This window comes from Hippichthys cyanospilos, chromosome 17 (assembly GCF_059441005.1).
Source record: "Hippichthys cyanospilos isolate Australia breed blue-spotted pipefish chromosome 17, RoL_Hcya_1.0, whole genome shotgun sequence".
Lineage (NCBI taxonomy): Eukaryota > Metazoa > Chordata > Actinopteri > Syngnathiformes > Syngnathidae > Hippichthys > Hippichthys cyanospilos.
The window spans coordinates 16,225,896-16,242,273 of record NC_142385.1 but is presented as its reverse complement, the minus strand read 5'-3'; the positions used below and the strand labels follow the sequence as shown (position 1 = coordinate 16,242,273).

General features: G+C 47.7%; 1 protein-coding gene across 2 annotated transcripts in view; it reads right to left on the bottom strand.

Annotated features, from left to right (window-relative positions):
• LOC148409995 (adenosine kinase-like) overlaps positions 1–16,378 on the bottom strand; it is a 56,485-nt gene that overhangs the window by 1,041 nt on the left and 39,066 nt on the right. For both annotated transcript variants that reach the window (XM_088439286.1, XM_088439287.1), the window contains exons 7-10: positions 8,638–8,808; positions 4,679–4,714; positions 3,817–3,931; positions 94–180 (exon numbers count right to left, since the gene is read on the bottom strand). In XM_088439286.1, the coding sequence (XP_088295412.1) occupies positions 94–180; positions 3,817–3,931; positions 4,679–4,714; positions 8,638–8,808 (409 nt within the window). The remainder of the gene's footprint in view (positions 1–93; positions 181–3,816; positions 3,932–4,678; positions 4,715–8,637; positions 8,809–16,378) is intronic.

The following is a 16,378-nucleotide window of genomic DNA, read 5'->3' as shown; positions in this document are numbered from 1 at the left end:
CTAGAGGGAAGGGGGGCGGGGCGGAAATTGTTGAAAACCCCAAAAATGATCAAAAATCCAAATGATTTTATCGGGGTTCCTCCACCGGCGTACCTCCTACAAAAGCGTCCCCGGCTCCGTTTGTGTCCACGATGTGGTTCTGCTCGATGTCCAGCACGGGGAACGCGCTGGCCTTGTCACCTGGGGAACCCCCAAAACGCTACTTCAACCTCCTTTCCTTCACTTCCATTGACGGAGGCCTTTTCATTTCAATTAAAAAAAAACGACAGGGCTAAAGAGGTTCGAGACCGCTTTTTTTTTCCTTTAGATGGATACCGGTACAAGGACTCGGCCCATGTCGTCAGCGATACCAAACACCGATACCGCTAACACTGTTGATACATAAAAATCAAGACCGATAGCTAGAAAGGCAGACCCATATTTTATATATACCAATCCATTTTTGAGCAAATGGGCTTAATGAAGAAGTCCCAGGTCGCCTTGGTGGAATGCTGAGAGCGCCCAAAATACTTTGTTTGAATGTTTACGAGCGCTTGAACGCTAAGGGAAGGATGTTTACGTCGCGCGCCTCCCATTAGCCAAAATCAATTACGGCGAATGAAGTCTTCCTGGCACGCCGCGTTCAAATGTTTTCTTTCATGCGCGCGTCTTGATGGATCGGCGTTGGCCGAGCTCCTCGCGCCGGCTAATTACAGGCACGTGTAATGTTTTCGAGATGACGCGCGCGCAAGCATGTTGAACGGCCGCTCTTTCGCTTCGCGTTTGCCAACGAGGCGCTTTGGTCGTCATTTTTTTTTTTTTTTGGCCGCCGCGCGACGGGAGGCGTTCCAAATGAAGTTTCGCACGCGAAAGGCGTCGTCGCACTCGGCCGGGAGCGCGACGGCATTTTATCGCCCGATCATTGGGATAGGCTATTATTTGATGGTCGGACAATTATCGGAAATATAATGGGCGTTTGAAAAAGTAAAAACTACCAAAAATCGGTCAAAATTTAGGCATAAACCAAAAATGAACTTTTTTTTTTTTTTTTTAAAAAGGCTAAAAATAAAACCTAACTAACTATAATGAAAAAGGCCCAACGCATTTCCGTTATGAAGCGGGCGTTTTGAGCAAGCTCCAAATTGGGAATTTACGTCGCTACTTTTTTTTTTGACGACGTTCGCGTCAAAGAAATGCCCAAATCCTCAATTAAGAGCGAGCGAGGCCGGCCGCTTTATCGCGCGGCGCTCGGCACTTTTGAAAAGAATGGCCTCTAATAACGTCTTTAATTGATCCAAATTTCAAAGAGCGTCCGAACGGGCGCCGCACAAGAGGCCTAACGAGGCTATCGGCCAGCAAAGACGCACAATTGGACGCGTTTGTTTGGTGGGCGTTCTTTCGGGTCTTTCGCGGTCCCGTTACGTGGTCTCTTCTTTCGTAGGCAACGGCGACTCCCGTCGCGGTTGGTTGCAACAATGCCTCCGGGTCGCTTGGACCCAACCCTGCCAGAAATGTGGCAAATCCACAATCCGGTATTTTATTTTGGCCAGTGATTCGTCGTTGTCGATCTGTCTCGAATACGTCTGGGTCGTGTGCGCATTTATCCAAAAGCTTCAAACACTGGCTAAGAAACAAAGGCAATACTTCACGTCGCCTTTGTTTCTCCGGAAGATTCACCGCAATTCCGATAAATTTGGGCCTACGGTCACATGTAAAAAACAGGAGGACCGATTGCCAAGAAAAGGAGCCGTCGAGTTTATTAGAGCGGCGCCTTTGGGAAAATCTTGAATCCTCTTTCTTTTTCTTTGTGTCGCTGGCAAGTATTTGTCCGCCAAGCGCCAAGTTTGCCTTTGCGCGTTTCATCGCGCGCTCGACGCACGACGAGCGATGCGCGGGCTCCGGCCGTTGGCCGCGCTTTTCCCGCCAACGTCAGGCTTCGTTTGTTCGGAGCCGGCCGGTTAGCGGCCGCTAAGTCACGCGACTGGCCGACGGCCGCGTCGTCACGCCCTCGATATTTTTTTTTTTTGGCAAACGATCCCCCCCGGATCCGATTCGATTTCGTCAAGCCGCTTCTACGCTCCGACACTTTCATGTGACGTCTCACTGGGAGGGCAGCCGCACGCTAATTGCCTGATTTGTGTTTATTTTTAGCCCCTTCCGTGGGCGCCAACAAACAAGACTCTGCGTATTTGACTCCGTGAGTCCCGATGCTAACGCTCAGCCTGTATTATGACGGTCAAACCCAAATTTGCTACGCTCGATTTGATCACGCGGCTTAGCCGTAACAAAGCTACAAAAGCGCAGTCGGAGTCGCGGTTTTTGTTTTTTGTCATTGCGTGACCTCTGCCATCACTTTTGCCGCAATAACCGCAATAACGCAATATACAGGATTCACTTAATGACTTTTTCAGGTTTACTTTGCTTTTATCTGCTGGTTCTAAAACAAGCTTTTTCAGTGGATTTTCATTTATGACCAAAGTTCACCTCGCTAATTTTCCAGATATTTTTCCTCTTTCTAAGTTAAACCATACAAAAAAACACTTGACTTAATGTATTTATTTTTTAAGAAACACAAAAAGTGGCAAAAAAAAAAAATCCACTTTGTGGATTTCGGTTATTATTTTTGGAAACAAACAATATTAAGAAAACCTTAGAAAAAAATCTGTGTAAAATGTGGATTTATAATTTTTTAAAACCTTCAAACTTCCGAATGAAAAATAAACAAATCCATGTTATTGATGGCATAGCTGTACAAAGAAACAAAAACTCCAAGAAACTTATTTAGAATCATTGTCATTATGATTTGATTTCTCTAAAATGAGGGAGGGGTGTGGAGGGCTAATCGATTTGCGGGAGACTTTCTCAGCCCAACTTGACACAGAGGAATACATTTTTTTTTCTTTGCCAAGAGAAAGCAGTTATTTTCTCATTTTCTTGCTGTTGCGGTCATTTGATTTTTGTGGGAAGGGATTCCGTTCAAATGGAGAATGGGAGATTTGATCTCGAAGCCGTCGTGCCTCAACTCTCACTGAAAGGGATACTTTTCCAAGAGGAAGTTTGCATTTTATCTTCCAAACAAAGCAAAACAAAACAACGGGCCATTAATGCCATTTGCTTCTTCAAGCGATGGGGGAAAACCGATTGGAATCAGAAATCAGTCTTTTGTGGCACATAAAGCGGATTTTGTTTTCCCCCTCGAGTCATACTACTCAACCTGAGACAAAAGGACGGCGGGACCACTCCTTAACTTATTAGGAAAGTTATCGCGTGTGTAAATAATTGCTAAATCCGCTTTTTTTCCCCTGATGCGAGACTATCTTCGATGGTCACGCGGCTTTGGGAAGGAAAATCCCAAATTGCCGGCTCGTAAAAACCCAACGGGCGAGTGGGAAAGGCGACGTGACGCTGCGGCCCGTTGTCGGAGCCGTTACGGCCGCTTTCACCTTTCTTTTTATCCCGAGCGAAAAGGGCAGACGGACGATAAAAAAAAAAAAAATTCAAAGACAATGAGCGAGCGAGGCACTAACGAGCCTCCGGGGTGGCCCAGCCTTACGCTCCCCCGAAAAAAAGCCCGTCAAGGGCAGCAAGGAGGGCGGCCCGCTAGAAGCCTCTCTCATCATTTTGGGGGTGATTTTGTTTTGAGCAGCCAGGTTGAAGCGGGGCTTTCTGCAGAACCCGCGACAAGATTTGCATGGGCAAAAGCGGTTGGACAAGTTGACTTGGAAAAATCCGAGCCGGGGCAAATTGCACCAGGAAACTACAGCGCGCGGACAAAGGTATGGGGACTACGTATGACGGCAAAAAACGGCGTGGGATTTGGAGTGAGCGTTGGCCTACCGGCGGTGGCCACGGTGTCGTCCTTGCCCTGCGTGAAGACCACCACCCTGGGCCTGGCCGGGTTGGCCTTGGGCAGCTTCCGGGTCAGCTTGGCGATCTCGCCGACGTCATCCGTCTGCAAGCAAACGCCTGTCACCGGCGCTTTACTCTTAAGTCATAGTCATGTGCATGCATGGCGTGTGCCCTAAAAATGCAGCGCGGAGAGCCCCCAAAAAAGACGACAAAATAATTCATGCGTAGCGGTGCGCTTTGCCACCTCTAAAGGCTTTCCGAGCAACATTTAACTCATTCACTGCCAGCCTAGTAAAAATGAATCTCTGACGTCCGTAGCCGTCACTGGCAGCCAATGAGTTGAACGTTCTGCGAAATGACTATAGTATTCATAATATACATTGACTATAATATTCTATCAAAAACGATTGCTTTAAATATTTATCGAAGCACCATGTTCTCAAGCCGACGTGTCATCATAGCTGTTAGCTATGTTAGCTCTATATTTACATTATATTCCGCTAATATAAGTGCAAAATAAAGTAATGGACACTTGGAGGCAAAAACCTCAAGCAGCTTTTACACGCGCCTCTGAAAAGTCTTTGGGAAAAGCACGGCTTCTTCAAATAAATAAATATATAAATAAGTAACATCTGTACATGGCGTCGGGCGAGCAAGAGCGTGCCATGACACGGGGAGAGAGAGCGAGAGAGGCGCGCGAACAAAGAAACCATGACGACTGGCCAATCGCCATGGCAACAGCCGCGAGAGCCGGCCGGTGTAATAGCGCATCAATCACTGTCCGAAAAGGAAGTTGATCATCAGCGGAAATCCCCAAGAAAGCGTTAGCGTGTCGCTGCCCACAACTGACCTGGAAGCCCAGCTGCTTGCCGAACGTGGCCGCCTCCTGCAAAAGCAAAAACTTCAGTCAAAAATCACAGTACCTAAAAAAGAAAAGTTCCGCAGATGAAAAAAAAACGGTGGAAAAATAAACAATATTCAGTATGACTATTTGGAATGCTCCATTCCACTTTTTTTTTTAAATATCAGAAGCGGGGGGGGGGGGCGACACGGGGGCTTTGCAAAATATTATTGAGGAGCGCTGTGTTAATTTGACATGAAAAAGGAGCGCAAAGAAGGAACGCCGCCAAACAAGCACGAGAGGCTGACAAGTGGCTAAAAAAGCGTCAGAATGCGCTGCCGCCGTCAGAGGATTAAACCGTCCCAGCGATATTTTTAGAGCGCTTAAGCTAATAATCCACAGTTGGCAATTTTATGCCCGAGACAAATGCGCCGCTTTCCATCTTCACTTGAGTTGTTTTTTTGTTTTTTTTTGCCAACAAAACATTTAGCAAAAAGGATATCATCACGTGCAGTAATAGTACCCTTCGCGAGTTTCAAAAACATCCAATAAAAATCTGGGACGGTGCCCTTGCCCCGCGGCGATGGCGGCCTCGCGCGCCATTCGTCTGGGCGGGGCCCGCCCCCTCCCGCGAGGGCGGTCGGCGAGGAGGGCGCCGTTCCACGGCCGCAAACATGTGCAGCCAATGTATAAATATCCAAAAGCAATCAAGGAGCCGTGGCCGTCGCATAAAGGGAGCGCGACCTCAGTCCCACGGACGACCTTATCAGCTCCGACGGCCTCGGCGCCGCAAATGGGCCCGCGCTGGGATCGGAGGTCAGAGTGCCACGGGAGCGCTTATCTCCCCGGAGGAAGTTTGCCCATCCCGACCGCCGACTTTTCTTTTACGACGTCCCGTCGGGGGCGATAAATTTCCGCCATAAACGCCGGGGAACAGTTGTCGTATTTCTCCGAGTACCTCGTTTCTAAGTCGACCCCCCGTTTCTTCTTCAATTCGCGACACTAAGTCAACCCCGGACTTTAGCGCTTCTCAAGGTGGGGTCCGTGAAATCAATCGGGTGTTTTGGGGCCGATTTGACTCGGCTTGGACTCAGACCTTTGTGACTCGGACTTCACTTCCACGTCTTAAATTTGACTCTGCCCTTTGAACAAAGACTTGACTTATTCGGACCCCTGGGACTCGAACTCGACTTGGACCTCGGTGACTCGGACTCGACTTGGAGTTTGAACTTCTGCGATTCCAACCTTCGCGACTCTGACTCGGACCCTTGAGAATCAGACTCGACTTGGACTCGCACCCGTGTGACTCAAAGCCGACTTGGACTTAAAGCGGACTTGACTACAGCCCTGAAAAGAAACACCACCTCTACCATTTTAGCAGCCATCGTATTATGGTTTTGCTCTTTTAGGCCAGCTTTCAACAGAGACCTCGAATGATTCTCCAGAAGCCACACCCGAAAGGACCCCAATACTCATCCCTATTTTGTTTGGAGGGGCCGTGCCATGAGGGCTCCCTCCGTGGATACTTTGGCTCATCAGATGGACGTCGCTCAATTGCGGAGGATTTCAAAATTTGGTCATGGCATGCGGGCAGAGTACCGCAACATGCTTCACGTCTTCAGTCCAACCGGCTACTTATAGAGCGAGTTTTCCGACTTGCCGCCGCATCCGCAATACGAGGGACGGGCTCGCCAGTTCTCCCCCGGGCAAACGAACGACGGCCAAAGCCGAGAGCTCGGAACACAATCGGCAGGAGACAAAGGACCGTTCACCCGCCAACTCTGTGAGGATAAGAGGATCGCGGGAGCGAGCGGCCAAACTCCGAGCGGCGGTAATTAGGACTGCGGGGGGATCTGGGAATGCCCGACGGGCGTCCCGGCAAAAACACCGGCGTCGGCGCCATCCCGATAGCTCCTCTCACACCCGGATTTATTTATTTAGTTTTTTCGACACGGAGCAGTCAATTGACCCCGTGTCACCGAGATGCAATCAACTCCGAAGGGACTGACAGTTCTAAAAAGCCACATTTTTTTCGTCCTTTGTTGACTCTCGCTGGACGTAACACATCCGAGCAGGTTATTTTGTTTTGTTCCATTTAGCAAATGATGGCGGCCAATATGCGGCGTGACTCATCTCGCTCCATAAGCGTACGTCACTTGGAAGGTCAGCGTTCTCCAGGCGGGTGACTCATCACGGAGAAAGCCAAAACGGGCTCAATTAAAAGTGGGCTTGTGTGCGGCGGCGTCTTTGCCCCCATTCAATGCCACCTCGCCATCCGTCTGCCAGTTGCGATTGAGCGCCCGTACCCCGGCCAAGTCGCGCCGACTTTCGAGCGAGGCGGATCCAAACGCCGGCCTCTTTTGTTTTTGTGCTAGCTGAGCTGTGAAGGGAGCAGCTTGAAATTAGCGAGGCTGCTGTTAGCAAACACCGCTAAATGCCCATTTAGCCCTTTGTCGAACGCCGATTGCGTAATCAAATACAACCGAAATGAGACGAGACCCGAGGGCCTTTAAATATAATTTAATGTAAATTTTGCGAGTTTATTTTTTTATGACTAAAAAGTCCTTTCGAAATTGCCGAAGAACAATTTGGACAAATTATATTTAAATCAAAATCTATTGAGTTGTGTTTTGACAAGCACATCATTTTTTTTTTTCCCTCGGCAGATAACCAAAATTTCGCTGATGAGCTGGACGAAGACTTGGTAGATTCATTTACAGCTAGCTAAAAGCTTCGTAAGCCGTATTTCCGATTGAGATGTGAGAGGTGTGTGCAGCTCCCAATCGGCAGCGGCAAGAAAAAGGTCCCGGTGGTATTTCTAGGTGGAAATTGAAGTGGGATTTATTTAAACAATTTTCCAAGTATCCTAGACTTATAAAGCAGTAATATACGCTATATAAGTTTTATTAAAACATGAGAACAATTTGAATCAGCGTGCGCACAATTTGTCTTCTCATATGAAATCCACACAGGATCCCGTTTCAGGTAACGGCGTAAGAAAAATTCTCAATGTTTTGCCTTCCAGCGTATCCCCAAAAGAGCAGAGATCTGGATAAATGGCACGCAGACATTAAGAAGGCTTAAAAGCCCAATCAGTCAGGGAGATTAATTCCGTAACGATGGTTGCGCTTCTCTTAAATAGCGCAATGTAAAGCCCGGCGTAATGCTTCCCTCCCCGCTGCCCATCTTCTCTGCGCTTTTTTTTTTTTTTTATCTCCTACGCTCAAGAGAGCACGTTGGTAAATTGCAGCTAATTTTATCGCCGGTGATCATTTCTCTCGTCGGGGGCCGGATTAACTGCTGCCCATTAAAAAAAAAAAAAAAAGTCGAATCGATGCTTGTTTCGGTGTCAGGTGATCAAAAGGACAAGGCGGGAGGAGTCAATTAAAGCGACACGTTAGCCACTTAAACGAGTACCGCTACTATCCTCCCATGTCATAAAACTCGAGTTATACCGAGAAGCAAATGACTCAAACTGCATTTTCAAAGTTTAGTCATGCGAGTCACGTTAACAACGTAAAAACTATAGTAAAAGACAATTTCATCTTTTTCTTTGTGTTCATATCCGTAAATTAAATATTTTTTGCGTTAAATTAAAAGCGTTTCAGATTTCCTACATTGTGAGCGGTTCGTGAACGCCTCACAAGTATAACGCTGAATGCGCTCCAAGTAGTTGTTTCTTTTCCTCTCGCTGCAACTCGAGTTCATTTTGTCATGAATACCCAACGTTGCAAAGCGATCCATATCCTATCTTTTGTTGCGCAACTTCAGTCATGAACGGTCAGGTCGCTTTCATCATCAACAAGCGACAAACGCCACAATGCTGCGCTCAAAAAGTGGGAAGCAGGTTGGAAAAAATGAAAGCAACAATGGCGGACGCGGCCAAAATCCTCCTTGAATTTGCTAGATCCAAAACAATCCGGTACGACGGCCATTTCGACGTCGGCAAGTACTCTATTGCCACTTACCGTCTCGTTGCCAAACAGGATGTCCACGTAAGGCATGATCTCCATCATGGGGGCATTGAAGAACTGACAGATGAACGGCGCCGACAGGTTCATGCAGAAGAGTTTGTTGTTCTCCGAGGCGTGCTTGGCCACCTTCAACATGGACTCCGGAGACACGGTCAGGAAGAAGCCCTGAAAACCAGACGGATGCCAAAATAGCTTGACTTTCCGAATTCCAAAACCCACTCGAGACCTTGGCGGTTTTGTACGTCTCCCCTGCTGAGACCCCTGATTCAAACGCTCGAGATTGTTATCCAGCTTTTGCCGACCGTCCGATCATTTGAACCGGGCGTGCTGCGGCGGGGAGACGTACGAAACATCAAGGACCGGAGTGGAAGACCCTTGATTTACACTGTTGTTAACGTCGGTTTATTTGCGCTAAATTTTGCCGCATTATTTTACGACACTTATGAGGCTTTTGTGGGCCAGGTAGGTCCAACTTATTGGAAAATGACGTTATTTGGGGAAGTTTCTGTAACAGCTAGTGACCTCTGCTGACAGAAACGAGCACTGCGGTTGATTTGGAAAACCCCTTTCCTTTGAATCGATCAGATCCACCAATCCAAAGGAGAGATTCGCGTGTCGAGAGGTCATAGTCGCGCAATCCGTACTTGCGTTCAAAATAACTCGCGCTCGCGGGTTTTCGCTCGGTCAACACAATTGAGTCGTACTCATGGGAGTCAAACCCGTATCCGTCTTTTTGACAGCCGCCTTGCTCCATTAGGGGCTAGTCCGTTTGGAACAAAGCCTGTAAGTGGGGAAACAACGCGGCGCTATCCCACGACGGGCCCGCAAAAAAAGACTCCCGTTACCGAGAAACAAGAGAAGCGCGGTTGCCCATTGTGTCAATGGATACAAATGGGGTAAGAAAACACCTCGGGGTTTCAGGTGGAAACCTGAGACGGGGCGCGCACAAGCGCCGCTCCTTTGATACGGATCGGCTTAACCTTGTTTTCCAGCAACAGGCCGCTCCGTAAAAGCGGTAGGGCGCAGGAAAAAAAAGCGACATCTGATCCATTTAATCCGGCTACTTTCTCCGGGGCTCATTAAAGCCCGATGACATCAGCTGAAAAGCCATGGCGCTCAGCGCTCAATTAAAGCCACGAGGTAAGACCACACGTTTCCTTTGACGGCGGACAATCGCGAGCGCTCGCGTCGCAGGTACCGCCATCTGCGCCCGAGCCAAACCGCACAAAGGGCGGGACGTGGCGGCGCTTTAATCGGCGGCGGGCGACCTCGACGCGTCCCTTTTGCCGCGTGCCAACGCCGCCTCGGCCGCAGATTGTCTTCTGACGCCGGCGCTTCCGAATGAAAAAGGTGCGCAAAGGGGCCGGGAACTTTGAAAAGCTCGCCGTCATCAACCCCGATCGTGACCGCGCGTTTCTCAGAAGTTCGGAGTGGAAACGTACGAAACCGGGGGTTCGCAAACTTTCTGGAGTCGGGGACCCCTTTAAGAAAAACATTTTTCTGAGGACACCCACTTGTTACTTTTCAGCTGTACTGAAGTTTAGAAAATAAAAATTGCAGATTGCACGCCTCCTGAGAACCGCGGAACTAGAAAATACCAAAATTCGACCCCAAAATTAAGGGCGTGTCTTATATTTGGGGAGTTACGGTAACCAGAGGAACGGAAGATGACGCAGAAGCAAAATCCATGAAAACAGGGCAATTTTTCAACCGGCCAAAGTTTGGAAGGACGTCTGCATTGGGGCGAATAATCGCCCCGGGTTTGTTTTCAGGGGATATTTCCAAAGGTGCTAGTCGCAACGGACACGGACCGCCGGGGCAGGGGTCGCCCGAGGCGGAACGCGGCGGCGGAAAACAGTGGCCCAGTGTTGGCCGGCGACCCGGCGCGGCGGCTCGGAAAATTACAGGTAATTGGGCCTGCGGCGGAATCCGGTTCGGCTTCGCCCGACAGCCTAAAATAACAAAGCGGTGATTGCCGGGAGGCCCCAAAGACTTGACGCGAGACACGTTTGGACAGCCGCCTTGAAACGTACCTCGCAAATACTCTCCGTCTGACGGATTAATGGGGGAGGGGGAGGGGGAGGGGGCGCTCTTACGCAAAATTCGCGGGACGGCCGTCAAACTCCGCGCGGGCCTAAGAAAACATTTGGGATGGGAGAAATGTCGGCCACACGCGACAGGACTTGGACAAAGGAGGGTCTTTTCCTCACCTGACTGACTTCGGAAGGACGTTCGCTACCTTTGCACTTGACCCCTGACCCTAATACCACTTAATCACAGAGTTGCTGTGGGGAAAGGCCGCTAATGGGGGAGAGGAAACTGCCGGAGTTCCCCAAATAATAAAAGACACACTTTTTTCCCCAAAGTATGAGCGCATCCTATAAACGGTAACGATAGGAAATCGGACACCATGACATTTTTAGCTGATCGGAATCTGGGACAAAAAAGATCGGGCTGATGAAAATGTCATTGTATTTTATGATTTTTTAAATGCGCACTGTATTTGAGGAATTACAAAAGATCTGAAAAGATGAGAATGGATCGCTCCCTCTGTTTAAAAAGAGTGCTACAAAAATACAAAAATCTAAATCGACCTCGGTACGATTGTATGCATTTCCAAGGTCTATTTCCTAATTATTTTTCTGGCGTAACCAGACGGGTAGGAGATTTGACAAGGTACAGGTTTCTGTCGGCTCTCCCCGTGAGTAAAAGCCACTTGTCTTCCTTCTGGTTTGTTGTTTATTGAATGTTCAAGGTTGTTCTCTGGATCATGATGAGTAAGCAGGATTTTGACCTTTTTTGGATCATTTCCTTCCACAGTATTCTGGCCAAGGGATGGCATACTCTTGCTACTGTGATAATTAGCGATGAACACTGACATCTTGTCACCACCTGGGTGAAATTTCAGCTCCCTACTGTCTTCTTTCAATGCTTTACCTTTGATGTGAAAGGTCGAGATTTAAGAATAGGACAAAAGCAGGAAAAACCTGGGCTGGGACCAGATATATTTTTGCATTTCTCCTTACTCCCTTTGATCACGTCAAGCATATTGAAGTTTGGAACTTTGTTTTTAAATCACGTAATAGCCGATCGATTAATGAGGAAACGCCGAACGGCTGAAGAGAGATCAAAGTCCGGAAGAAAAGTGGGAAGGGATGCGGCTACGGAGCAAGGAGCGCTCCTTAAGTGGTCGCCCGCCGGCTGAACGCAAGATGGCCGGCGCTATTACAAAGAGGACAGATTTACGATGACGTTTGTTTAACCTCTTTTATAATCAAATTGCAGCAGTTCAAGGAGACTGCGCTGCTGCATTAGAGTCCTTTTAGCCATGATTTACATCTCGCTCGGCCGCCGGGCGCGTGGGAGGCCAAAGCCATTTTCCTTCATTTTCTTATATTCAAGCGCCGTGTGGGTCAAAGCAGCGGTGTTGCATTCCTTTTCCTTTTCCGGCCCGATACACGCGAGGTACTCAACTCTTGATACTGACACCAAGTACTGACGCGCGTGTTACTGTTGTGTTGCTGCGGTATTCGAGTCTGTTGCTGTTGGTATTTTTGAGGAGTAAGAACTTGAACGATCGGCGACTGAACTTTATTTTCATATTAGTCACGATGAAGAGGGGTTTTTTTTTCTTTTACGGAGAATGGCGGGAAGGCAGTCGGGAACGCGCTCTGCCACATACAAATCAAGCCAGATGTGATGGAGCTGACTCGACGCTGACAAGCTGCACTCGGTCCGACCCGCCTTCCCCGGTGATGTATAACGCTTTTAACTCGACGGCACCCCCCGCGCCCGCCTTGGACAAAGACCAAAGTTCTGTTCTGGATATAATCCCCGTCATCGATCAGACTTTGTTTACTCGGACCAGACTTCCCTCTTCTGCCGCAATTAGAAGGCAACCTTGCGCCTCCCCGCTCCTCATGCCGACTTCTAAAGGAGGTGATTTTTCTCCTTAAGTGGCCATTTTTCACAGAGCGACCAGGCTCCGAGCGCGGCCTAAGTAAGGGAGGCTCTTCGTTCACTCATTTTCATTTTTTCAACGCGGCGTGTTCCCTTTCACGCTTTTTCATTTTGAGGGATAATTGATGTGAAATGTATGCCATTTGAAAATATGCATACTCATAGCTCCCATAGCCCCCCCTCTCCCCCTCCATTTTCTGTTTTTAAATGTCGCATAACAATCAGAGTAAACGATCAGATCATCTAAACAATCAGAGGTAGCAGCTGAGGCGGGAGTAGATTACAACTCCTGCCCTCATTGGTCGATGGTCGTGCCGGGAGCCAATCACGCGTCTTGTAGGAGCGCCCGTCTCGCTCGTGAACCTCACATTTGCTACTAGGGGCAAAGAGAGAGGAGAACGGCACTGCAGCAGAGCGTTGTGAATTTCTTAGCTAGATTGCGTTTGCAATAAATTTCAAGTGTAGACTCTGATTGTTAGCATGTTTTTATGCTGTATATATTCAATGATGTCTTATTCTGGTGGTTTTATACTCACTATCATTGTGTAATTGTTAGTAATGTGTTGCAGAAAATATCAAATATAAAAAGATATATTTATATAAAATTCATATTTATGAACACAAACGGCCACCGAAATGGCAGTAATGTAATCGAAGGACGATTGCGTGATTTTCTGGCTTTTAGTGTCTTTGGCGCAGCAGCGTGACGCCCGCAAGTCGAAAATTCCACCAAGCGTTGCCGGATGTCTCATTTTCTTTGGCCCGCATGTCCTTGTTGAGCGGGAGGAAAGACTCGTCCACAAATATTTGACCACTTTTATGGGGAGGGGCGGAAGTAAAAGCCGTAAAAACCAAAAGTTGATGACAGTAATCCGTGCTCGGGTTTGCTGGAATATTTAAAAAAAACAAAAAAAACAAGCACCTAATTACAAAGCTTCGAAGAATTTGCACGCAGTGAAAAGTTTCTCTTGCATAATTCCACGCCTGCGTGGCGTGGACTTGATGTGATTTGGGGCCCTCCGCTTTCGAGGAAATTGGACTTAGGGTACGAAAGTTCACACTTCTCGCCTGCGGGCAATCGATTTCTCTTTTTTTTTTTCCCGTTCCTCCCTCACGCTCTTGCTCTAGGGAGCACTTGCTGCTTGTTGTGAGTGTAAAACATGCTGTTAATGTCGGCGGCCTCCAAAACCCTCAGCGTGACTTTGCTGGATATATATATATATATATATATATATATATATATATATATATATATATATATATATATATATATATATATCATTGATTTGATAAAAGAGGCTGAAAATTTGAACGCGGGCCGAGCTTGGGACAAACACGGCCGTTCTGAAGCGTCGGTGAGCATTTGTAAATTTGCGTTGGCCGACCGTTCGGCTAAGCGCCACTCCAATCCGACTTGGTGTCATTTCAGGCCTCGGTGAAGGTATGGGGTTTTGGCGGCGCGGCAGACGCCGGCTACCGCCCGCCGCGTGTTTACTTGCCGGCGAGCCCCCTCGCGGGGAGGCGGCGTTGTCACGTGTCGCCCTGACACCGCTGCACATATTGCGTTTGAAGATGCAGAAATGTGTCGGCCGCATGCGAGCGGCCACCCGGCGAGAGGCTGAGGCGCCGCCCGCCGTTCCTCGCGCCTCTTTAAACGCCTGCCAGTGATACTGCCGCTCAGTGCGCTCGTTTGTTTTTTTCCCGCGGGGATTCGCCACCGTCGGAGTAGTGGAGGTCGGAGCGCAAACGAGCGAGCTTTTCAAAACCGCGCTGTACATATTTGGAAAAATATACTCTTTACCTATAACGTGTTTGTTTCTTTTTCCGCGTCTTATGCTCCCAAGTCAGATCTAGTCTCAAATCAACTTTACTCTTTGAAATCAACATCGTTATTGTGGAGGCTTTTTCCATGATGATAATCTGGAATAGAATAGAAAGAAAAGAGCGGCGGAAATGGATTCGGATGGCCTCGGAATCCGAGTCACGTGACTCCACGCGAGCCGTCGACCGATCGTCGACTCCTCGTTTGTGACTCAACTTGAGTCGGATGAGTCACACGAGTAGGTCAAGTCACGCGATTTGACAATTCGACTCGGGACGATTATTTTTATTAAAAAAAAAATATTCATTTAAGACAGAAAGCAATTATTGAAAAAAACGGCGTGCGTTCCCCCCCCCCCCCCCCCTTTCACTGACTTTTGTGTCTGCGGGAGAGGAAAAGAGTTTCTCGATTGGTGGCATGCCAAAGAAAGGTCCTGTGAGGATTACATTGGCTAAGCCCTTATCACTCCAGGAAATTCAGCGAAAAGTGCTCCGAGTAGAAAATCAAAGGAAAGTGTTATTCTTTTCAACTTTCTCCCCGTCGGTGGGGAAAACTTATTCCTTCTTAAGCGCTCCACTTTTCCGACCGGCTGGAATTTTTCACGCGGAAAATGTAAAGGCAGGTGATTTGGAGCGAAGGGGGGAGGTTAGGGGTGGGAGTGGGCCGCTCTTCAACATCCAGGGGAAATGTTTGTTATTTAAATGGGACGGCGCCATGGCGACGGTCCTGAGAGCTTCCCCGGCCGGGCTTTTGTCCAGGGGTACTAAGTGATTACCGCGTCTCTGAGCAGAAAAAAAGCTATCGCGGTAAAATATCATAAGAAAATAATATATAATAGTAATATTATTAAAATAATAAATAATAATGTTTTTTTTTATTCGATAAAACACTAGCATCAAATATCATTCTGAGTGACTGTAAGTGGTTGGCAAAAATACTGATAAAGTATCATCTTCTTGGAATCACGAGGCCAATAGGAGATATGTGGTAAAATATCCAAATTGTGTTTTTTTTTTCCTTTCATACAGTCTCATTATTACGGGAAACCGATCTGCACTTTTTCGTTATGATGCAGCCATCAAATACTGATATTGTCACTGTCATAACTGTGAGATAACAAATCAATATCCAAATGACCCGCATCATTTTCACCGTCTGTATAATAATGATATAATGAGTGAAATATTGACGACTTGATAGATGACTTGATAGGTGTGGGACAGATAATCACCACAGTAATGTGCCAGATCATTTTCATGACATCATTACAATGCGTCGAAAGTTATGTAAAAAATGATCATTATCGTGGGGAGCACGAAGGCACCACCGTAAGATCTTAACAGATCCGGCAGCAAATCAGAAAATCTCATTTAACGCTTTGTAATGCCGTGAAAGGAACAGTACGTCTTTCTTTTCAAATTGAGAGCAAGTTAATTGGCACATGAAGGCGCTTACTATGGAATTGCGTTTTTGTGACTCACTGCAAAACTGCCCGACTTTGTTTTATAGCCACTGATTAACTTGTTCAATCCCAAAGATGTAATTTTGCGTTGTTTAATGGTCGGGACATTCAGGTACTCGTATGTGAGCGTGTATGACAATTTTTAGCTAGAGGAGGGTCTTATTGAGATAAAGAAAGAAATAGCGATGCTAAGCTAACAGCTTGTAATCCATCCATGCTAAAGCAATATTTTTTTTTTGGGGGGGGGGGGGGGGCTCGCTGGCAGGGCGGCATGCCCTTCTTGTGAGCATGAGTCATCTTACATCTTCTGACAATGAATGGCCGGGGGCTTTGTCAAGAGGGCCCTTGTTATTGTTTTGATTGCCCCCCCCCCCCCCCCCCCCCCATCGGTGGTTGCGCCACAGCATCTGCCACAAAGGCACGCACACGGCGAGCATCAAAAAGGGAGCAGAGGTCTGCTTTTTATTTACAGCTCCACAAACATGACGTTG